Source organism: Canis lupus, chromosome 10 (assembly GCF_003254725.2).
Source record: "Canis lupus dingo isolate Sandy chromosome 10, ASM325472v2, whole genome shotgun sequence".
In the NCBI taxonomy this organism is placed as follows: Eukaryota; Metazoa; Chordata; class Mammalia; order Carnivora; family Canidae; genus Canis; species Canis lupus.
In genome coordinates, this window is record NC_064252.1 from 29,760,840 (window position 1) to 29,784,782 (window position 23,943).

The 23,943-nt window shown below is 50.6% G+C and overlaps 1 protein-coding gene across 1 annotated transcript; it reads right to left on the reverse strand.

Annotated features, from left to right (window-relative positions):
* Positions 1-515: 515 nt before the first annotated feature.
* On the reverse strand, positions 516-19,827 carry ISX (intestine specific homeobox). The gene is made up of 4 exons (XM_025471491.3): positions 18,542-19,827; positions 4,211-4,362; positions 2,433-2,546; positions 516-1,564 (listed from the first exon to the last, which is right to left on the reverse strand). Exons 1-4 carry the CDS (start codon positions 18,732-18,734, stop codon positions 1,325-1,327), a joined length of 699 nt encoding a protein of 232 aa, XP_025327276.3. The 5' UTR covers positions 18,735-19,827; the 3' UTR covers positions 516-1,324.
* Between the last annotated feature and the right edge of the window lie 4,116 nt (positions 19,828-23,943).

Below are 23,943 nucleotides of genomic sequence, written 5' to 3' on the forward strand. Positions count from 1 at the left end.
GGCCAGACTGCAGAGGTTCTGGAATTTGGGACAGATTGCCCAAACATGTGATTTGTGGCACAGAGCTCAGCCCAGCAGGCCCAGTGAGGAGGAGCAGGCCCCATCCTCCACAGCAGGGTGTCTCTCGGCAGTGTTCAGGCCAAAGGGAAGCTTGGAGGTGGCCTCCCTGGAGGTAGGAGTGGCATGTTCCAGAGCTGGGACCCAAAGCAGCCCTTGTCCTAGTGGGATCTGGGGATACCACCATCCCCAATGGGCCTGGACCTCACACTTGGGGCAGCACTTCCACTCCCTTTTAGAGCCTCCCCATTGCTCTCGAGGCAGGCAGGATGGGGCTTACTACCATAGTTTTACAGAAGTGGAAACTGAGGCTCACACTGGGCATGTGATTTGTCCAAGGTCTCACTACAAGGAAACAGCAGAGTCCTCAGGCTCCCCAGGGCCAATCCCAAGGGAAGGAGTCTGGCCTTCCAGCTGGCTCCTTGCACTAGTCCTGGAAAATAAACTCTGAAAAGAGCTTACTGTCATAGTCTTTATTCAGACTGGAAATACAACATCCCTCCCCAGTCTAGCAGGATAACCAAAGATACAATGTTCTGTCTTAAATTAAAAAACAAACAAAAAACCAACTTTCCCTATATTTATCTTCCACTTTGCACATTCACGTCAAAGCCATACAGAATTTGTTAGCCATGGGCCAACTGCAAGGTCACTGAGCGCGTGTTCTGCTTGTAGGGGAAGCTCAGCGTGACCCCTTGGGCCAACCTGGACTGGGCTCCTGGGGGCGAGACTCGATTATTCGTGTCTAGATCCAGTTCCGTTTATACATTATTCAGTAGGTGCTCAATAAATGTATCAGGAATGACCAGACAACCCCTCCTGGGCCTCCTCTAATCCCCTGTTCTCACCACAGTTCACCTCACTGAAGAAGAGCCAGAAGGGTCCTCAGAAGTCTCCTTGTCCAACTGCCTGTGTTGTAGATGAGGTCCAGAGACGATGAGTAATGAGCTGGAGGTCACACAGCGAGTTAGAGGAAGCATGAGTGAAGATGATGCCCTCCTTGTTCCAGAGCTCATCTCGGGATCTCACGCAGCCTCTGTCTTCTGAGACCGGAGGACCACTTGGGAAGAGCGATGAGAGCTCCCGTATTGCTCACTTTGCTCTGAGTGCAATGCAACCTTCCCTCCGGGGTGTGCTCAGGGAGCTTCCTGGGCTGTGGGCCATCTTTGGGTGCTGAGATTGATTCCCCTAGAGTCCCGGGCACCCTCCTGCCCTCCTCTTCACCTGGAGAGGGGAGCGGCTCCATTGGTGAGAGGTTATTCCATCCCTATGTGGAGGTGGCACAGGGGCTGCCCCATTTGGAGTTCGCAGGTGGAAGGCAGCACAGTGCAGGGATGCAGGTCTGCTGAATGAGAGAGCCTAGGAGAGGCTGTGTCTCCCACAGGTGGCCTGGCAGGAGGGTGATCTGGCCGGGGAACCAGGCAGAGGCGGGCTGGCCTGGAGCTGGTGGGTAACACCCCGTGGGAAGGGCCAGCCAGGGTGGAATGGAGGGCGGCAGCATGGGGCCCTGTCACAAGAGGAAAGTCAGGAGAGACAAGTGAGTCCTAAGCTTCACCTGGGGCTGTCCTGAGGCTTCCCAACCTTTCCCTCCAGGATTTGGGCATGGACCATGTTGGGGGAGAGATGTGTGCCCTGGGGTCCGGGAAACCTGGTCCGAAACCTGGCATTTACAGGACTTGCTTGATGTGAAACAGTCACTTTGCTTCTTGGTGCCCAGTTTCTGCATTAGCAAAAAATGAATAAAGAAAGAAATCCTCCCTGATAGTGTCACTGTGGGCACGCACACACCTCTAAGCATGGGCCTGCCCGTGTTGCATGCTGCTGGGTCCCCGCTGGTTTGCGTCTGGCACGCCCTCTCATACGTGTGGACCCCACAGACAGCTCATGCTCGGGGCGCACTTCCTAGGTGCCAAGCTTTTTCATGTCTCAGCAATTTCACCCTCATTGAACTACTACTGTCCTCCGAGGGGTGACTTGACTCTGACAGGCCACACTGCTGCTAAGTGCGCAGGTGGGCTTCGAATCCGGGCAGTCTGACTCCGAGCCTATCTGCCCAACCTCTGTGCGCTGTCCCTTACTCCCCGCCTGCCTGTTCCTCAGACTGTGAAGTCCTGCACAATAATACAAGCCAGTCCCCGGAGGAAGGAGAGGCACCGGGATTGTCCCTCAGTGGATGAGGACATGGGGATGGAGTGGGATAGCGACTTGTCGCAGGTCCCACAGACATCCAGAGCGCCCTCAGCCATGCTCTTTCTGGAAGAGTTTCCCTTGTACTCTTTACTGCACACAGAGCCCCCGGGGTTCCTCACTTCTGGGTCTGGGTGGGATGTTTGCAGACAGTGCCCCCAGCTCCACTTAGAGCCTCAGCTACTCACGGCCACGTCCAGGTTTGTGGCCAGGGCCAAGCCGGCCTCACTCAGCTGCTGTGAAGCTCCAAGGCTGCCAGTCTTCTGCTTCCGCCACTTGGCACGCTGGTTCTGGAACCAGATCTGGGATGGGCGAGAGAGAGGATGTAGATGTGTAGCAAGGCCTTTCTCCATCCATTACCTTCCCCTAAGCTTAATACCGCTGCTTCCCCCAGGGACTGGCACTTTACAGTTGAGAAAGCTCCATGGCATCAGGATTTTCCTTGGAGGTCTGCCCTCTGAGAGGGCACCAGGCATCAGGACCTTCAGTGCCTGTGGGGCTGGGGGCTCACGCACGAGCAGAGCAGCTGGATGCCCTATAAGCAGGAGAGGCGGGGTCTGTGGTGAACAGAGCCCAAAGGGCACAGCTTCTCGGCTTCAGCTAGCAGTCATTATGCAGAAATGTGAGCCTGGCATTACAGGCCCATCCAATATCTAAGGCGGAAATCTCGATTTTTATGTGAACGCTTTGAGGCTTAAAACACTGTGCAGATGAAATAAAACTCATCGTGGGCTGTTTCCTGCTGGCAGTTCCACCGGCTTGCAGCCCCTGTGGGCCCCTTGGCATCTATAGGTTGAATATTGGCAGCTCTCTGTATTCACGGGTGCCCTGGCTGTCCCTGACATGTGGGCATTTGTATTTGGCCTTTCTGCCGAGGCAGCTTTACAGCAGATGCAGGTGCTATTCACTTAGCTCCTGACTGACTCTAAATGGGAGGAGAAAGGGGGATGTCTACAACACGGGTGGTCCTTAGCTAGAAGAAAAGTAGGTTGGGATAAAATCAAGTGTAAAATGTTGACATGGGCCCTGGCTCAGCTTTTGAATTTGGAATGAGTCCATCATATTTGATTGAAAAAAAGAAAGAGTGATGTAGAGAAGTGTTCTAGAGCCAGCCAACAGCGCAACCATTGGATTTGGATTTGCTAGAATGGTACTTGCAAAATTAGGGGTGTGCAGAGAGGTGGGACATACATACACTTGGTGACTGACAAGGGGCTACTGTATCTCTAACCACAGAAGAAGCCACAGACACTCCAAGGTGAAGAAATGACAGCCTCTAGATGAGGCAGCTGGTACTTAAATCAGGTGTCTGACCATGAATGGTCCTTTCTTTCTCTATACTGTTTTCAAAGTGATGCCCATGAGATCTGGATCAGGGGTTGGCAAACTAAAGACTGCAGGATAAATCTGGCCTTCCTACCTGTTTTTGGATGGCTCATGAGCTAAGAATGGCTTTCACATTTTTAAAAGGTTGGGGAAAAGATAAAAAGAAGAAGAATATTTGTGACACATGCAAATTATACAAAATTCAAATCGTAGAGCTCCCAATAAAGTTTTAGACAGTGACCGTATGGCCTCACAAAGCCCAACATAATTACCATCTGGCCTTTTACAGGAAAAGACCACTGGTCTTTGATGATCACTGGTGTAGACTGTCAACACTTATTTTGTGAATGAGGCTTCAGGGTGAGCTATAGCCAGGTGGGGAAGGAAGGCAGGAAGCCGATACCAACGGCCATCACTGATGCCCCCTTGCTTCATTTCCACCTCCCAGAGAGAGAAACCATCTTGTAACTATGGTGACCTCATTTTCTGGAAATAATCTTTGGCAAATATGACTGTATTCAAGGGATAAAGGCAATGGGAAATTCCAGTTGGGGCAGCCCTAGAGGGCCCATGATATGTGGGGTCTCACCGATGGCCCCCAAGCCTTGAGGTTGGGGGCTGAGGGTGGGGACTGCTGTACCTGCACCCGAGCTTCTGGGAGGTTGATCCTGGCTGCCAGCTGGTTGCGGATGTGGACATCTGGGTAGTGGGTGAAGTGGAAGATCTTCTCCAGCTCATGCAGCTGCTCGGTGGTGAAGGTGGTTCGGACCCTCCTCTTGCTCTTTCTTTCCTCTGGATGGCAGAAGATTCAAGGTGGTTTACTGATCTTGTGGTTTGGCACCCTGATGACGCTTTTGTGTTACCTGGTTTCACTGCCCACTACAGAATCTTGGCCACTGGCTCCTTTGTTGAGAGTCTTGCAACATTTGCAAAACCAGGTCACCCTAGGTTGACTCCTTCAATCCATCCTGAACAGTGAGGTCAAGATAACTTTCTAGAAACTCCTGTGCTTGTCCTTTTTGCAGCTCAGATGCTTTCAATGACTCTCCTTTGTCTACAACAGGACATGGCAAACTATAGTCAGAGGGTCAAATCTGGCCTACTGTTTGTTTTTATAAATAAAGTTTTATTGGAACACAGCCCTCCTGTTGGTTTATGTATTGTCTATGGCTGCTTTTGCAAGCAGCTTTGAGTAGTTGCAACAGAGACCATATGGCCTGCAAAGCCTAAAATAATTACCATCTGGCCCTTTACAGGAAAATCTTGCCAGTCTTGGTCTACAAAGCAAAGACTGAATTTCCCAGCAGTCAGTCCCTTACAACCTGTTTCCAGTCCAGTTGTCCAGACTTGCGTCCACTCAGGGCTGGCTACCTCATCTCTGGGGCCTAATGCAAAATGAAAATGTGAGTTCTCTTGTTCAAAAAAGTAGGAAAAAATCTATTTCTGTTCTTCTGCAGTCTCTCAACCTGGCAGTGTGTTTTTGTGTTGTTGTTGTTTGCTTAGTTTTTAAAATTTACTGTGTAAGGTCATGCTCCCTTGGGCACAGGGATACTAACAGGGTGACTGTGGACTCTCACAGGGACCCAGGGCCCATACTTTGTCTTGGTACCAGGATGCATGTACCTGACCATGACCCTCCTCCCATACATACCCTGACACCTATCCCATCCCCAGAGTCACACAGGATGGAGGAGGCAGTGTTCAGTGGGTAGGGATGGGGAAACAAGTGGCCTCAAGCCCATCCCAGAGAAGCAGAGAGATGGTAAGAGGGGCACTGAGCATTGAGTCAAGGCTCCAGGGTCCTGGTCCTTGCTTCCTAGGCCCACTGAACCTCACTTAAAAAACACAGATCTAAAAAAAAAAAAACAACAACAAAAAACCCCCACAGATCCAGGGCACCTGGATGGCTTAGTGGTTGAGTATCTATCTTCAGCTCAGGGGGTGATCCTGGGATTGAGTCTTGCATTGGGCTCCCTGCAGGGAGCCTGCTTCTCCCTCTGCCTATGTTTCTGCTTCTGTCATTGTCTCTGATGAATAAATAAATAAAATCTTTAAAAAAACCCACAGATACATGTTAAATTATTAAGAACTTTGAGATGACCATAAACATTAAACCCCAAGTGCCAGGTCTCCATCTGTGTGCAGTACTGTGGGCAACTACACTGATCACACCTGTGCCCATGAAGCCAGGTCTACGCATTGTGTGTGTATGAAGGGGAATCAGCTATTCTACTAGGACACATTAACTTTGAGATGCCTATTGGGTATTCAAAACAAAAAAAAGCTCTTTAATAGGCAGATAAATATATGTTTGAGCTCAAAGTGGGTATTGGGACTGTGACTCAAATTTGAAGAGGGTCATTATATATTTGGCCTTGGGAGTCTGGGAATGGCTGGGATCACTCAGGCAGGAAGTGCATGTGGAGAAGAGTGGGGGGCCCCTCCACTGAGTAGAGGCTCAGCAGCCCATAAGGGAGCCAAGATAAATCAGCAAGAGAGGCCATGACAGGCAGGTCCTTGAGGTAGGAGGAAAAGGAGGACACCTGGTAAAGAAACTATCTCGAGAAAGAGGCTCATCTCTGTCCATGTTAGGGATAGATTCGTTATAACAGGGACAGAGGATGGTCATAGTGGTCCCACGGAATAGGCAGTGAGGGCTCAGTGGACAGTGGTGGGAGGAGGGATGTGGCAAAGCAGAGGCAGCAACTGCAGACAAGTCTGCAAAGGTATGCTGGGCACGTGGAGGAAGAATGGGAGTTGCAAGCTGGAGAGGGAGTGTATGGCTCTGGGACTAAAACAGAAAAGACATAATAACATCATGAAAAGCCCCCAGTAAATGTTCTCCAGCAAATCTCTATCAGTCTGTTTTCTGGAAAACCTGACCTGAGCCAGAGGAAGCTCAGACACAAGCAGTACCCAAGTAAACACAGAGGAAGGGAGATTTGGAAAGGAAAGAGTGCCCATAGAATTAAAAACAAGAGAGGGTGAAGAGAAAGAAAAGCCAGAAAATATTAGTGTGTTTATCAAATACCTATTATGTTCCAGGTGTGGTGCTGGACCCTGGCCTTGGCCTGCACACAAGCACACATGCACACATGTATATTTAGCTTTGCCTTGTTCCAAGATGGATTTGAGGCATGTGGTCAGGAATTTGGTATTTAGGTGGACACTGAGGACCACAGGAAGGCTCCTTGGGTAGAATTATGATGGCAGAAGCCAAGGAATGAGGACTTGTGTTTGCATTATCCAAAATACACCCAATGTGATATCTGATACTTTGTAGAGACTCTGACAAATATACATTGAATTAATATGGATTGAGGTGTGAGTGGTTGGGGAGAAGTGGAGGCAGTAGGAGAAGGATTCATATCTTGAGAAGGTGCTAGAAGGGAAGGAGAAGGCTGGGGAAGTTTCAGAGAGTTGCCTGGAGCATGTCTGAAGACCAAGGAGAGAGGGCTCTGGAAGGGCACCAGATGGGGTGACTGCAGTGATGCTCCCTACACAGGTGAGGATATCATGTGAGTCTTGGGGCAGGTTAGCTGGACCAGGTCTCCAGCAGAGAGTGAGGGAGGTGGACGGGTTACGGCAGGAGGGATGAAGAAGGGCTTTGAGGCAGCTGTTCTGGAGAAGGGCCAGGGACATCAGAAGAGTAAGTCTACCTGATGTAATTTTAGAAATTGTAGGAGAAGTACAAACCCTCTCCCCAAATCCCCTTCACTTTGGGGGACCGATGTCAGATGTCATAGGTCAGATGGGATGACTAGGAAAGAGGATGTGGATCTGAGATCCTGCTAAGATGTCCTTTCTCCCACCCAGCTTACTTTCTCCTCTCCCCCCAAATAAGAGTTAAAACTGCTACAAGCATACAATTGGAGCAGACACTGTGAAGAATGGATTTCACTTTTGATGGTTTAACGACTGAAGAGCATGTGTATGTGCATGCATGTGTGGTGTGTGTGGTGTATGTGCATGTGTGTGATGTGTGTGCACACATGTGTGTGTTGTGTGCACATGTGTGTGCATGTATGCACTTGCTTTCCATTCTGCTATCATTTGCTAGAAGGAACCCACTGAAGTGGACGTTGAGAGACCTGAGCTCTGTTCCTGAATTTTACAACGTGGGTCACATTTCATTTATGTTCTGGGCCTCAGTCTCCCCACCTGTGGAATAGGGGAGAACAGACCAAATATATCCTGACATACTGAAATTCTCTTTTCAGGTGAAGCTGAATGGCTTAAAACACCTTGCCCCAGGCCTGCCTGGGGATCCAGTTTGCTTGGTGAAGGCCAGGGAGGGGAGGTTTCTGCTGAAACTGCTCCTGCATCTCTGGGATTAATCAGGCCCAGTGGCCTCTGTGTTAGAAATGGCATCTCAGAGTCTGCCTTTGGCCTCACCCCTCCCTGTGACCCCTCAAGCTTGTTGTTAATAATTTTTGATTCCCTCAAATTACATGGACTCATTTCACTGACTCTTGGGAGCTTCACTGGAGTCACAGACAGTGAGGGCTCAAACATTATCACCCACCAGAGCAAGCTCCTAGACTGTGAACCACCGGATTGGAACTGATCTCTCTCCTTCCCTACTCCTTTTCCCTCCTCAAGTCTACTTTCTTTTTAAAATTTTTGAGAAGACATATTTATTCTATTTTAGAACTAGTGGTGTGTTTAGGGGTAGAACTGAAGCCAATCAGAACTGATGCAGAGACAGATGGCAATGCCAATCCATCACTGAGTCTTATGGAATATGTCCTCTGTGCCCAGCATTGGGTAGGCACTGAGGGCCTGTCTGCCGGAGTACAAAAACGTAAAGGCCATGCTGACAATATTGCAGTCATTCATTCACAAAGTCAGCATTTTAGGTGATAGTAGTACTGCATAGCTTTATAAGACATTGCAAACAGAAATTCACAGGATGGAAGATTCCAGGTTGGCTGGGCAAACTGTGGTGCCCAGGAGTGTATGGAGTTAAGATTCTTCTGGGAGTACAGAGCTATGTACTATGTGTTCCAGAGAACACAGAACCAGAACCAGAACACGGGAAAGCAAGCAGCATGGAGACCAGAGGATTAGAAACAGACTGTAGAGGATGACTAAAAGAAGGTGCTTCCTCCATTCTCTAGAAGGAAACTTGGGAAAACAAGGGTTCATGGCTAAGAATAGAGTCCTTAATAGAATAATTTTTTCCATGTTCCCATTTGTAGAACTAAGCAAGCAACTGTTAAGATGTATATGGCCTTTCCGTATTTCTGGCAGGACCAGAGGTTGTGATTTGGAGGTGGGCTGAAGAAGGAAAGGATCTACGTCTTCTCTACATAATAAATGACCTCTGACTTCCTGGATAGTGGGCTGCCTGGCAAATTACAGGCCAGCTAGAAAAATATGTTTTCATATCAGTTCTGAACTACATCTTCTCAGGATAGATGTTTGTCTTTGGGAGATGAGATAATCCTGATGATGATGATGATGATGATGGTGATGATGGTGATGATGGTGATGGTGATGATGGTGATGATGGTGGTGGTAATGATGATGGTATGATGGTCATGCTGATGTGATGATAATGGTGGTGGTGGTGATGATGACAATAATGGCGATGAATGTGTATGTGTGTGTGTGCAAGTGTGTATCCAGTGGCTATAGTGACTTCTCCAGGGAATAAACAGACATGCCCCAAATCTGTAGTGGTAGAAAGATAGAGGCTGAGCCTCAAGTCCACCAGTCTGTAGGACTCAGAATGCCAAAGCTTCTCCCTCAAGACTGACTGTGGGTTCTTGGGGTATAGATAGTCAACACTGTCTGTCCCCTAGTCCTTTTAGGGATGTTATTCTCGACTGAATAGCCTCAAATTGGAGGACTGTAAAAAGGAGTGGTAGGGATAGAGGGGTCCTGGAGCTGAGATCACTCCCAGTGAGTGGGACTTCCTGAAATTTGATTTATGAGACCTAACCAGAGGAGCAGTTTCGGGGGAGACGGATAGACTTGGATCTGGCTTCAGGGAAACAAGGTTTGGATCAGAGGTAGGACTTGTTAAAAATTTAGCTCCTTAGATTTGCAGTGTTCAATATAGGTAGCTACCATATCCATGTAGCTATTTAAATAACATAAAATAAAAATTCAGTTCCTCAGTCATACTAGCCATAGTGCAATGACCCACATGTGGCTAGTGGCCAACATATTGGCCAGCATAGGTACAGAACATTTCCATCCCTGGAGAAAGTTCTAGTGGATAGTGCTACTTTAGAGGTTTTCTGCACTGGATTCATGGAAAAGTCGTACTCTGGGTCTAACTTTAAGTTTCCCCCAGTGTTGCAATTTCCTGTAATTCCCACATATCTCTGGGAAAGAGAGGATCCATCAGCTATAGAGTCAACTCTGATGGCGTTGGGGAAATGGGAAGTTTAGGGCAAATAAGAAGGAGGGTGGATTGGCCCACACTCACCTCTCTGTTGGTGGCTGGGGACAGGCCCAGGAGCTCTGGGTGGTGACTAGGAGCAGAGTGGACCTGCCCAAGGTATACAGGGCAGGGTGGGATGGGAAGAGAAGTGTCTGAGAGGTTGGCTAAGGAAAGATGAAGGCCCGCTCTTCAGTTTTCCCACCACATGCAGGAGGGGGTTGCTCCAGGAAAAGAGCGGGAGGGACCAGCATGGCAGACACAGGTTACAGACCACAGTGGATGAAGGAGGTGAGAGAGAATAGCATGGATGGATATGGAGCAGAGAAGAAGATAGAAGATGGCACTTGGCCAGTGGAATTTTGGAACTAGAAGGAAACTCATTCAATAAGAAGCTGGAAATAGGAGCTCAATGTGGGAGTGTGCCATGCACTGGATAAAGTTCTTGATCATCAGGAAGGACTGGGATGTCCTAGGTGCCCCTGAGGAGAGGATGATGGGGGTGCTGGATCCCCGTTTTCCAGCCCAGGACAGGGAGTGAGAAAGTCCTTGAGCTCTGTCCAGGCCCAGCATCTGCGGACTAGGTTCTTGGCAGAGAAGCCAAGGAGCCGGTGGCCACAGTGCAGCCCACCCACTGCAGTGGGCCTAGGGCACCAGGGCAAGGCGGGGGATGGGTGGGAAGAGGGTGCAGGTAGGTGGCAGGGACTGCCACCCCTTTCAAGTTGCTCCTCTCCCTGTTATTAATTGCGTGAGCTGTGAATCACACTTCAGTGAGTCTTCAAAGAGAACGAGTCAGCAGAACTTAATTAAACCTGAGCCATTTAGCACATCGATCATAAGAAATACACAATTTACACAGGTGATTAGGCCACCTAATTATAAACCGATGTTTCTCTGCGCTCGGCTCCCTCCCCTGATTGCTCCTTCTCCGCGGTCTGCTAATTGGCCCTGGCTGCTCAGCTAAAGGCCCCAGGGAGCTTTGCCACTGGATGAAGTCTCTGGAAATGGGCCTTGTTCTTGCCTTTCAATGGCAGTGGGTTCAGCCTGGAGGGGTGAACCCTGGGAGCCCTCCTGCAGGCTGGGGACACGGCGGGGACATATGGGCAGGGCGCAGGGCAGGGCAGACCTGGGCTGGGCTCTTCTCTCAGTCTGGTCATGGATTTCCTACAGTTCTCTTGTGTCCACAGCATACAAGGCAAACTCCTTGGCATGGCATTCAAGGCTCTTCGAGTCCTCCCCTTCCAGAATCCTCTGCTTTTTTCCCAACCCCTATTTCCATTGTTTCAGTCCCACCCAAAGACTTCTAGATTCGATTCCACAAATTGGGCATGCCCTTTGATTCTCTAGGTGCTTGGCTCACTGCTCCCTCTGCCTGGAATGCCTGTCTTCTTTCTTTGTCTAGTGAACTCCTACTCATCTGTCAAAACTCAAACCAATCAAATGCTTCCTTTTCTCCAAGGGCTGTTGTGAATCTCTGGAAAAGCACAACCATTTTTTTAAAGTAATAAATTTAAATAATGAGCACTTTTGGCTTGAACTATCAGCCTCCGTATTGGTAAAAATAAAAATTTCCCTTAGTTTTTCTTTTTGTGTTTATGTATCTTTCTTGCAAAGTGTTAATGGTGGTTAATTCTAGATGATGAGACAGTAGAGTTACAGCTACACTTCTTTTTACCTTCTTTTTGTGCATCTGTGTTTTCTATTTTTCTATAATATACATGGATTATTTGTGTGAGTAAACAACAGTGAAGAGACTACAGCCAGGGTGGGAAGAGATGAAAATAAAGAAATCCCTCAGGGAAACATTTGCGGGAAGACCACGGAGAACCCCATTGGCAGAGGATTTGCCAACCTGCCACTAGGTAAGCTCTCTCTCAGCAGAGCGAGGATTGTTATCTTCTCCGTGCATGGCCTCACTTTCGTGCTTTTTATCTATGGATCTCAGCCAATGTGCACACACACACACACACACATACACACTCACTCACTCACTTTTCATTTGTATATCTTTTTCCTTTTTTTAAATAGCAGGTGTGTCCTTTGTTTAAAGGGAATTGTGTGGGGAGCCCCACAATACAGATAGTGGTGGAGCTCCTTTGTTGATGCTTGTCAGGGGGGGGGGCCACCAGGAGTGCTATTTGCTCAGCTCCCCTTCGTCCATGGAGCTCTGGCCATGCATCCCCGGGGAAGCCCACCAATCCCCTAAACATAGGTTTTTAAAGATGCCGATGTGTGTAAATAAAGGCCAAAGTTCTTGGCTTGGCTCACTTGACCTTCAGTCTCCTTATTTCCCTCCTCCCCTCTACCATGGCTCTGGGATTTTTAGACTAGCCATGCTGGATTTCTTTGTGTCTCAAAAGGCATATTCTTTTTTTTTTTTTTTTTTTTTTAATCCCTCAGGCCTCCTGTCCATGTTTTCTCCAGCCTGGCATGTCCTCTCCTTTTCTCTGTGTGACTCCATCTCAGAGGTCACCACCTTTCTGAAGCCTCCCTGGGAGGCCTCAAATACAGTTCACTATTCCCTCCCCTGTGTCCTGGGAGCACATGGTCAGGTTTGTATGTACTATCTGTGTCGTGACAATGTGACTCTTGTGACAACATGCGTAGGTCTGGTGAGACTCCCACGGAAGGGGGCGGCACAGAGAACTGGCACAGGGCAGCAAGGGGCTGATTTCACGGGCTTTTCCCTCCTGTCCCCATTCCTCTCCAGTCTGTACTTGTGGCAATGCAGGGGCACAGTCAGACATCACGGCGGTGGAGCTGGAACATGTTTTGTGCTGTCCCTAGGCAATGGGGTGGGGGTGTCTGTATTTAGTTGCCCTGCATGCCTAGCACTGAGGAGGAACTTGACTGTTCTCTTCGTGGCCAGCCCAAGTGCAGGGATGCAGAATGCTCAGATGAGAGGTATGCAAAGCTACAGGGTCCTGTAAACAGTGGAGGGGCTGCTTCTGGCCCCAAATGGGTTAACAACTGCCACCTTCCCAGAAGCAGACCTATTTGGGAACACACCATTGATTAAACAACATCAACAGACAAAACAAAAACAGAGAGTTCCACATCTGGAGGCTGAAGGTGACCTATGAAGAGTTATAAGGGCCCTGAAATAAGAAACCATCATCCCAGCATGGAACAGTGTGAGAGAAGAAGAGGAACAGCAAGAAGTAGACTCCAGACGGGGCCCAAACATACCTCATTCTCTCAGCCACCTTCTCTGAGAAACTACTTCTCAGCTCGGTCTGAGAAACTACTTCTTAATGTTCCCCAAGGCAACACATTTCCTTCTCTATTTCAGCTAACCCAAGATGGTTTTCATCAGTTGGAGCCCAGGAGTTCTCATTAATATGGGTCATTGCGCCATTTCCTGCTTAAAACCCTGCAATGGCTCTTCATTCCTTTTGGGATATAAAGCAAAAACAGGAAAACCCACCATGGCCTCAATGGCCCGGCATGGCTGGGCTCCTTTCTAGCTCTCAGACCTCATCTTGCTCCCTTGAACATCTCATCTCTTGCTAAGTCCTTGTCCTTGGGGCTCCCTCTGCATGGAAGAGTGGGGGAGAATCCACATTTCCCCCCACTCAACCTTCAGATTGCAGCTCAACCATGACCTTCTCTGGAAGCCTTCACTGGTAGACCAGACGTCCCTCAGCATAGGCCCTTGGTACCATGTCACTTTCTTCCTGACAACACAGCTGTCTCTGCTTTCACTTGTGATTATCAGATGGCTATTTGTCACCCTTGCTAGACTAGAAGCTACGTGAGGGCAGAGGCTGAGCTTGTGTTTTGTTCCCTACATCATCCCACTCCCAAATGAGCTCCTGTGGTGGCTTTGAGATAGGTTTGCAAATTCTTGGACACTTCCTCCCTAGGGATTCTTTTCTCCTTTAATGGGACCCAACTCAGTTGACTTGCACAGCAAATGGAATGCAATGGGACTGCTGCTATCAAGTTTCTCAGGCTGGTCATAAAAGGATGCAGCTCCTACTTTGCTCTCTCTCTCTCTCTCTCTCTCTCTCGGATTGCTCGCCCTGAGAGGAGCCACAGTCACTTTGCAAGGACACTCTAGTGGCACGTGCAGAGGCCCTGCATGGGGAGAAACTGAGGTCTCCTCCTCAGCCAACTGAGCTGGCACCAACTCAACAGCCATAGAGTGACCACCTTAGAAGCCAGTCCTTTACTGTGGCTCAGCCTTCAGGTGGCTGCAGCCCCAGATGGCATCTTTCCTGCAATCCCATGAGGGACCCTGCGCCAGAGCTCCTCAGTGAAATCACTCCCAAATTCCCGATCCACAGACTCTGAGTGAGACAATTATTGTTTATGGTTATTTTAAGCCACTGAGTCTGGGGATAGTTCGTTGTGCAGCAGTAGATATGCCTGCCACTCAGTAGACTTTAGTCACTCTTTGTCGCATGCCTGGATGAGGAATACAATTGATAGATCAAATTTAAATGACAGCCAATGCTTTGTGTGTCTACTCTGATCTCCCCTGGCTCTGATATTCCGGGGCCCTATCATTAGAGTAAAGCTGTCCATGCCCTGCTTGCGTCCCTCAGACCTTTCCATGCTTCAGATCAACTTCTTACTGCCACGATGTGTATTTCTGAGCTCAAAAGCCCAGATAATTCTGGGGAGTATAGTTGCTCCATTTCTCAGAGGATTTAAGCTTAATTTCCCACCATGGTCACTGGCTTCATCACGTATCCCTTCTTTGTATGCTTTCGCTACCTCCGTGCTGGTGTCCTTGCATGTCCACATAAACCCCTGGTGCTCCAATCCTTTCCTTCTGGTCTGCTTTTTGCAGGGAAACCCCAGGAAGACAATGCTTTTTTCAAGCTGGGACCAAGCCTTGTTCTGTTTTATACTCCCACAGGGCTTAAGATTCAGCCAGGTTCTCAATTCTAGAATGAGCCTGCAGGTGCCCCGTAGGAGCGTCTCCATGGTCTCTTAAGGTTGTGGCTCTGGCGGCGGGGACTGATAGAGGGGCCCAGGCATAGAGAGACCAAAGCCATACTAATCCTAGGGGACTCCAGGCTTTCAGCTCTCCTCCTTCCACCCCACTCCTGTCTGCTCTGGTGGGAGCCCCTGGGACAGAGCTGCTCATCACAAGGCAACGAGACACCCTTGGGTCTGGCTGCAGCCTTAGCCAGGAATCCCAATTCCCAGGGCCAGTAGCTGGGCAGTGCCATTGCCTTGGGTTCCAGATGGGGTGGTTGGGAAGGGAGGACGGGGAAGAGAGAGGAGAAGGAGGAACACCAGGGGCTCCTTCGGACTTCTGTCCTCCAGAACTATAAGGATCAACTTCTGTTGTTTTAAGCCACTCAGTGTGCCGCAATTTGCTACAACAGGACCAGGAGAAGAAGAGGTGTGCGAAGGGAGCAGAAAGAAGAGGAAAAGGAGTTAGAAGCAGGGGAGGAGGAGCAGTGGCTTTGGAAGGGCAAAGGTTTGGAGGCGTTTAAAGAGAGAGAAAGATCAGAAGCCATTGGGGTAGCCTCTTCCTCACCTTGCCCTCCCTTTTGCCCCAGGCATCACGATTTCCCTGCATGGGGCCATGGGTGGCACAAATGACCTCTCTCTTCCCCGGGTCTGGCTTCCTTGTGATTGGACCTCCTGTGACTTCAGAGGGTCCTGAGCCTCAGGGGGCTTCCTCTCTCAGGAGTGAGTGGACAGCTGGGGCTTAGCATCATTTCAAGCAGGTAGACCACTTGGATTTTTACTGGAGACGTGGGAGGATCCAAGCCTGAGATGATTACGCTCACTGCCATGAGAGGCCGGGGAGGAAGAGCACTGGCCCTGGCCCAGGTGAGCGAGCTGGCCCCACGCTCACATGTATTGGCCCTGTAGCTCAGAACAAGCCATTTTGCCTCCCTGGGCCTCAGCCTTCTCAAAGCATGGTCCTTGGACCACCGACATCAGAGTAATTTGGGAGAGCTTGCTAGAATGCTGATTCCTGGGCCCATTGGGTGCTGAGCCTGAAGAGCTCTCTATGTTTACCAGCTGTCCAGGTGATGGGGACAGAGAGAGGTCATGCTTGCCAGTCACCTTCTGTGAGCCACTCTGCGAAGCCCTTCAAGTGTTAATTTTATTTCTCTGTTTTTATTTCTGGGGTTGGGGGCCCTGGGCACACCATTTCTGGTCCTGCTGCTTTCCACCTCTGAGGGAAGAAAGCAGGACAGAGACGTGGAGGGGGCATTAGCAGGGCCAGCAAGCACTGGGTGGGGATGGGGGCCCCAGGAAGGCGGGGAGAGGCGGACACTGCTGAGGCCAGTAGCCCTCTTGCTCACTGCTCCCGGCTACCCTGCTCCTGCCTGGCTCGGACAGCCTCCACTCCCCTCTGCAGGGAGGAAGCCTCTGCTAGAAAATGGCCATGACTGATACCACTGAGGCTTTCCAGCCACCGATTTGTTGTGGAATTGGTCACGGCACTCCTGAGCTGGGAGGGACCTTAGGAACATTCTAGTCCTGCTCTTTCATGTTCCAGATGGGGAAACGGAGGCCCAGGGAGGGGAGCAGCTTGCCCGAGGTCCTCCAGTGAATTAGTGGTACCAGATGGGGGCTCAGAGACCGGATTTCTGGAATCCGCCTCCCCATCCTCCTTGCCCAGAGTCTCACAGACTCCAGCTCGTGGGCCATGTCTGCACGTTAGGCTTGTAGTTCCTGACATGTTGGCATCCCATCCGTATTATTATTTGCTTAGCATTTTCACAAATAGGCTTTTTGTTTTACCCAGATAAATAAATCCATCTTAAAAGAAAGCCTCACATCATGACCGTAAATGGATAACTATTTGCGTGTCAGAAATAGCAAGTTAGTGTAGGAATAACTACAGAACTCTTGACACGAATAAGCTCTGTCTGCGTAGTCCTCAAACTCATCTAGAAAACCACCAGTGGGATCTTCACTAGCCTTTTGGAAATGCTCGAATGCATTGTGACGGGAGATGTATAGATTTAAGCCGCATCCAGGAATAACCTCCAGTGGACAGTCTCAGGCCACCGGGGTGCGATGCTAGTGCTAACTATTCACGTGGTGTGTGCAGGTGATGCTCTTCTTGGGGACATCATCCATAAGGTGGGCTCACGACTGTGGCAGTTCTGTGAGAAACAGCCAAGGATGTGCCACAAGAGCCACCGGGCACCACCCCACCCTGACCGGTGCTATTTCTGCAAACCTGCTCTGGGTTCAGCGGGACTTCTGATGTGAGCCTGCCAGCATCTTCAGGGGCAGGTTCCAAACGAGTGCCTCCCTTTTTGCCATCAGCCTTGTCAGGCTAGGGGAAGGGAAGCTGCTCTGGTAGGGGGGTTGGGCTTCTCCTCCCTCTCTCCCTCCTTCTTTCTCCCTCTCCCCGCTCCCCCACCCCTCTTTCTCTCTCATTAGGACAGGGAAGACAGTCATGGATTTTGTGTAGCTGCAGCAGGAGAGACTCGGGTTAGACGCTCAGAACTGTTTCTAATGCTCATTCAATTCACTGTAAGGTGTTAGTGAGCTTCCAGATGCGAAGCTGGGGACCCTCTCCTATGAGAGACTCAGCAGCAGGGGAAACCTGCCAGCTACCCAGGGACAGGGAGCCCTCCAGGATTTTCCCCTTGCCTGGAGCTGGGAGACTGAACTTGGGGGAGGTGGTGGGGCTCAGTAATGGTAGGAGAAGACATCCTGAGCACCCTGGAGCTGCCTTTCCTTTCCTTGGATTAAAGGGGGTAAAAGGGGAGAGACTGAGAAAACCCCACAATACTCCAGTTTCCCTAACAACCAGGCACCAGCAGACCCTCCTGACCTCCCTGACTGCTTCCTCTTCCTTCACTCAACCCATTCCCTGAGGTGACGCTGAGGCCGGAGAGAAAGAGACCTTTCAGAGGTCATGCGGCAGCCCAGGGAAGGCCGGGGAGGGCCACCCAGGACTCCTGCCTCCCCGCAGGTGCACATGTCCATCTTGGTGCCCTTCCTCAAACTGCTTCTCAAGAGAGCTCTGAGATCTGTCTTGTCATTGGTGTTTGGGGACATGTCCCGGGGTGGGCTGCTGGCCTGGGAGGGTGATCAGGGTGGGCAGATCCCAGGCGAAGCTTCAGCCGCCAGGAGACGTGCAGGCTGAACCCTGCTCCTGAAGAAGACCGTCTCGGGCTGAGCAGGGGTTTGGGGGGCAGCCAGAGCCAGGTCCTGCTCTCAGGTCTTCCCATCACGGGCTGTGTATCTTGGGTACATAATCCACCTCTTCTCTTTCACAGGTGAGTTTCCTCATCTGTCAGGTTATGATAATCATGCCTTTCTACTGAAATGAAAGAGGAGGCTCTAGGCTAGCACCCACCCAGCGGGAATGTTGTGTAAATAAATGGGACCCGGCATCTGAGTTGTGGCCTGCTTACAGGAACCCGCCTCCCTGCTCTGCGCCGACAGAACCTTGGGGTCTGGAATCTGAAAAAGCCCAGTCCTGGCTAGACAAAAAAGTACTTCAGGTTATTGGCCCAGCACCTGACCTCTCTTTGAATTTTGGGGTCCTCCCTTTTGATAGGGAGCAGCTTTTTCTCTGCCTGAGCCCAGCTGGCTCTTGGGGATCTAGGAGTGGGAGAGAAATAACCAGAAGACACTTACCCTGGGGCTGGGCCTGTGGGGGCCTCTCCAGTCCGGAGCTTACACCTGCTGCTTGCCGGGTGTCCTGTCCACCTGCCCCTTCTGTCTTGACCATGCGGCTGCTCTCAGTGGGCCTCTTTAAGATCTCCTCGATGGAGAAGGACAGCTCCAGCTTCTTGGGGGCCCCACAGTGCCCCGGGCATTTCCTCTCCATATCTTGCAGAGGGCAGGGTTTGCCGTGATGCCCTCCGTGGGTGGCTGTGAGGAGGGGCAGAGGGGGACCTTGTGTGCGCCCAGGGCGATGCTGGTGGAGGGTGGCGAACTTCCTCCCCTGAGAATCCTGGAATCAAAAGGGCAAGCAGAGGTGGAGCATGGAGAGCCTCATGTCCAATTATCCAAGCACAGCTCTGTCTCCACGGGGACACTCCTGGGATGGAGGAGGCAGGTCACATTGGGAGAGCTGGAATACGCTGTCTCCCATGCCCATGGGCTCAGAGCTCTTGCAGGAAGGGAGCCACCATGGCCACCGCTGGTTTCAGTTGTGCTGCAAAGGGTCCTCTCCGGCGTGGTCGCTTTCAAAATCTCCAGGCTAGGCTGGGGCCCCTGAGGTCGCTGTCAGTGGGGAACAAGGTAAAGAGCTGGAAGGAAGAGGAGACGTCCACTTTTGCCTTTTTTCCACTTGTGGCCCCTTCCTGCTGGCTCTGGGCAGTCTCTGGAAGGCTCGAGTGCCACCCTTGGGCCCCAGGGGCCAGCTGAGATCTGGGCCACCCGGCAGCTTGAAAGGTGTTCCCAGAAACCCTCTTGGACTTCTAGGTCTGGTGCTTCCAGACTCCAGAGTAGGCTTTCTGGAGCACCTGGGCCTCTGTGGTCTGGCAGGTGTGGGCTTAGATTGGGGGTCTCCGGACCCCCACAGGCTGGCTGTCTGGGACGGGGCTGGGCGGAGTGCCGGCGTCTCTGGCCTGCCTTCCAGTCTCCCTGGCTTCACCTCACAAGCCTCTCAGAGGCTCCTGTCCCAGGGTGACTCTCCCTTCCTTTTGGTGTCCTTTCTGCTTCTTCCAGGCTTGTATGCCCCTGATCTGTCTCCCGAGACAGCACCAAGGAGACCTTCTCGGTCTGTCCTGTAAACTGTTGGCTGGGACCTGACAAGGCACCCACCTGTCCTTACGGGGAATTCTGTTCCCAATTACTGTGTAATCAGGGAGGAGGGGGCAGTAAAAGAGTTGATAAGAAAAGGAACTCTCCACCCTCCTTAAGGCCAGGGATCCAGGTGTTGGGAACAGGGGGCAGGGGGCAGAGTGGAGCTGAAGGGTGGGCAAGGGGGCCTCGGGGAGGTGCCATGATAGGGAACTGGCCCGGTGGGAGGAGGACGAGGGAGGATGGGAACAGGTTGGCCAGGAAGTGTCCCCCGGCCCAATAAAACGTGTTTGCTCAGTAAGGGGAGTTCATGGGTTGTGTGGTGGCTGGGCCAGGGTGCAATCTGCTGGGTGTCACCGTCTGACACACTTCCTTGGGCTTGTAGATGTCAGAGCAGGGGAGCCTTCTGAGTTCTTAGGGCGTATGTGAGGAGACTGTGGCCCAGATCAAGGAGGCATAGTGGATGTTCCAGTGGGGGCTCCAGGATGCCATGCTGCGGACAAGTTGCCAGTTGGCACAAGAGCACCAGATGCCCCTGAAGAGATTGGGAACATGCACTGGGACACTAGAAGCTGGATCTTCTTGCAGAGGGTGGGGGGCGGGGAAGGCTGACTCCCACTCCTTATGGAGGGTGTAGTCCAGAGAGTGAGGGACTTGCCCTGAGATGGGGAGAGGGTAAAGATCACACGTCCTGCTTTAGACATGGTGCCCCCGGGAGCATCAGGCTATCCGATGCTGCTAGGGGCACTTGGGCTCCCCGGCAGTAACGAGCGGGCCCTCCAGTCTTGGGCACATCATTGCTCACTCATGCCAAGGTCTAGATGTAGTTGGACACCCAGCCCCTTCCAAATAGTGATAGTGTCACCCTCCAAGTTTTGCCCGGAAGAGGAAGGAATTTTAATGAGTCAGACGTGGAAGTGGTTAATGTAACTCCTGCTCATATTCTGGAGCCAGCATGAGTCACATGACCCCGCCTATGTGCAAGGGAGCTGGGAAATGGAAGCTATCCCTGTGTCAGGAGGAAGATGAACCAGCTTGGTGAATGTTCAGTGAGATGCCAGCTGCAGACTCATGGCCAGGAGGCCAGAGTCCCATAGTGGTCAGGCTGCCGTTGCTTGGCTACAGGGGACGTTGATTGGCAGAACTTGTTTCCCTCCACTTGGGGCAGAGAAAGGTGTGGGGGATGCTTGCGATGGCTGGTCAAGAGTTGGGACAGGGACTTCAGGGGCCGAAGCAGTAGAAGCAGGAAGGATGAGAGGAGAGGCTGTGGAGCTAGGAGCTCCACTCACCGCCTCATTTAATCTACCCAACAGTCTTACCAAGTGGGTGTCATTCATGCTGTTTTACCTCAGAGATGTGCCCAGAGAGGTGGATTGATGGATATAAGGCGACACAGTTAACCAGCGGAAGAAGCAGTGATGAAACCCAAGTTGGTCCTGCCCTAAAATCCTGCTCCCTTTGCCATAATCCCCAGAGACCATCTGGTCCAACCTTGTCATTGTACAGATGGACCGAGTCCCAGAGAGAGAAGTGGCCAGAGTCACTACACCTGTCATTTTCAGCACCTCATTTGATTTCCTAATATTTTGCCTCACTCCCCAGTAGGTTAAGGAAACACCCCGTGAGGTGTGGACCTGGACACTTGCTCTCCTTCCAGCCCATCACCCACGACTAGCCACAGTCCTGGCATTTGCACTCTGCTCGTTCCACCAATATGCCTCGAGCATCTTCTGTGTGTCAACCAGGAGGGACACATAGACGAACAGGACACAGACCCTGCCCCGAAGGACTTACATTCTGGGGGGTGGGGTGGGGAGGAGGGAGCATGGTGGCGGACATGCCAGTGAGACAAGGTGGAAAGTGGTTAGGGCTCAGGGGGGTGGTTCTGGTGAGACTGCAGAGGAGTCAGAGATTGAGTGGCTGTGTGGATCAAAGGAAGCTGTGACGTGGAGAAAGGAGAGAGGCAGGGGAGTCATCATACACGAGCTCCTTCATTTATTCTCTTGTAAAACACACAAGCAAATAAAGGCACCCTGCATGGTGCACTGTTCCGACTTTCATTGATGGGAGAAGGATTTCATTTTGCGAAGAAGTATTTAGGAAGAACATGCTGGAAAAGTAGGTTGGAGCCATCTGTTCATTTATGCATCCATCAAATATTTTTTAAGCACCCGCTCCGATGTGCCAGACCGTGACTATGGTGCTGGGACAACAGTTGTGATCCAAATAGATGGGCTTCCTCTTCTCCTGGAGCTTACCTTGAGAATAGAGACGATAAATATATGCCCAATATAATTTCCACATGTGATAATGTTATAAATAAAACAAAACAGGATGATGAGCCAGAGAGAGCGGCCAGGTGAGGGAAGGTACTTTAGTTCCCTCAGATGTGAACGCCCCTCCCCCAGGCAGTACAGAACCAGGGGTGCTTCTGGGAGCAATGGTTCACGAAACGAGCTGTGGGGTTAAAGCAAACTTCAGGGACAAAGGGGAGAGATGTTATGGGCTGGGTGTGCTGGTGTCCAGGAAGGAGTGTGTATCAGGATGTGTTCAGCTGTAAGTATCCAAACGCCTAACACGAGAGATGTAAATACTAGGCATTTGTGAGTTCACCTGGTAGGGTGTGCAGGTTGGAGGATCTGGGGCTGGTCAATTCAGGTGTGATAACAACGTCAAGGGCCAGGCACTTTCTAGCTTTCTCCTCTGCCATCCCCTGTGCCCTGCTCTTGTCTCTGTGCTGTCCCCACATGGCTGGTAGATGGTTCCAGCAGGTCTGGGCTTCTGGCCTCATCTGTGCACAAGTGGGATTGCCGTGCCCCACTCTTTTTATCGTGGAGGAAAGCCTTTCCCGGGGGCCTCTGAGCAGAGTCCTCTTGGGAGTGAGAACTTGCCCTTCTGAGCAGGCTGGGCAGATTCTAGAGGCACCCTATGCTGGAAAGACAACATCTAGTTCTCAGGATAAACCACAGAGCACCCTCCACCCCAGGGATTTGATGACCAGCGAGGCTGGGGCCAGGGTCAAGTTGAGTCACATCTCCCCGGAAGGGTTTGTGCAGGTCCACTTGGACCTTGGGTTGTGTGTGATGGTTAAAATCCTCCATTTATATTATATATTTATAACCAGTCATTATAACCTCTGAAGACCAGACTATCAGGATTGGCTTAGGGCTTGCAGGGTCCTGCTTCAGCCGCTCTGGAGTCAATGAATGGTTGCATATATAAGTGACTGTTTCCTATATTTAGAGCATACTTCTTTTTTTTTTTTTAAAAAAAGATTATTTATTCATGAAAGACACAGAGAGAGAGAGGCAGAGACACAGGCAGAAGGAGAAGCAGGCTCTATGCAGGGAGCCTGATGCACGACTCGATCCCAGGACCCCAGGATCACGCCCTTTGCTGAAGGCAGACGCTCACCCATGGAGCGACCCGGGTGCCCCTGGAACATATTTCCTTCTGGATGTCTGTATCCAGTGAGAGGACTACTCCTCACCAATGGATGTAGAGACTAGTATTTCTGGGTGTTCACTACGTGGCATGGATCTGGGGAAATTTTCTATCTGATCCTTCATTCAGTGAACATTCATTTGGTGCCTACTGGGTGTCAGATACGAGGTTAAGTAGGAGAAATATATGAAGACCAGCTCCTGCCTGATAGGGTGATAGGTCGGAGACAAGCCATGATTAGCAAGCAGACAAGTAGATAAAATAATTACTGTAAATCGTACTACGGTTAGCCTTTCTTATTTATTCCTCTGTTCAGGAAGGTGATTTTTAAGCAGAGACAAAATGATAATATTCTTCCTACTTCAACTGTGGGTAATGCCGTGCCCGAGGCTATTAGGACTCAAGGTTATACCTCAAAGGATGGGGCTATTGCCAGGAGGGGAGTGGGTCTTCCATGTTGGTGGAAATTGCTTGTTTGAGAATCTCTTGAAATGCCAAGAGATGCCTTGGGTTTACCCTCATCCATTATCACTTTTTCATCCGTTATCACTTCTCATTGACGAAGTTAAAATTGGCTCCGTTGGTTCATTTTGACTTAGTAAACGTGGATTTTGTCATCATGGTTCTTGGTTTGATAAAGACCATCAGAAAGCACCAAGAAAACTCAATGAGCGTAGAAATAATATAATTCTTGAACTGTGGCCAGAGAAGTGATTTGAGGTGCAAAGAGGGTTTTGGGGGCAACCACGATAGCTATCCTGAAGTATAAACCTCGTCGTACGGTGGCGGGGCAGCATATGGGGGGAGTGCTCTCAAGGATGTGATGCAGGGGAGCATGGCCAGTC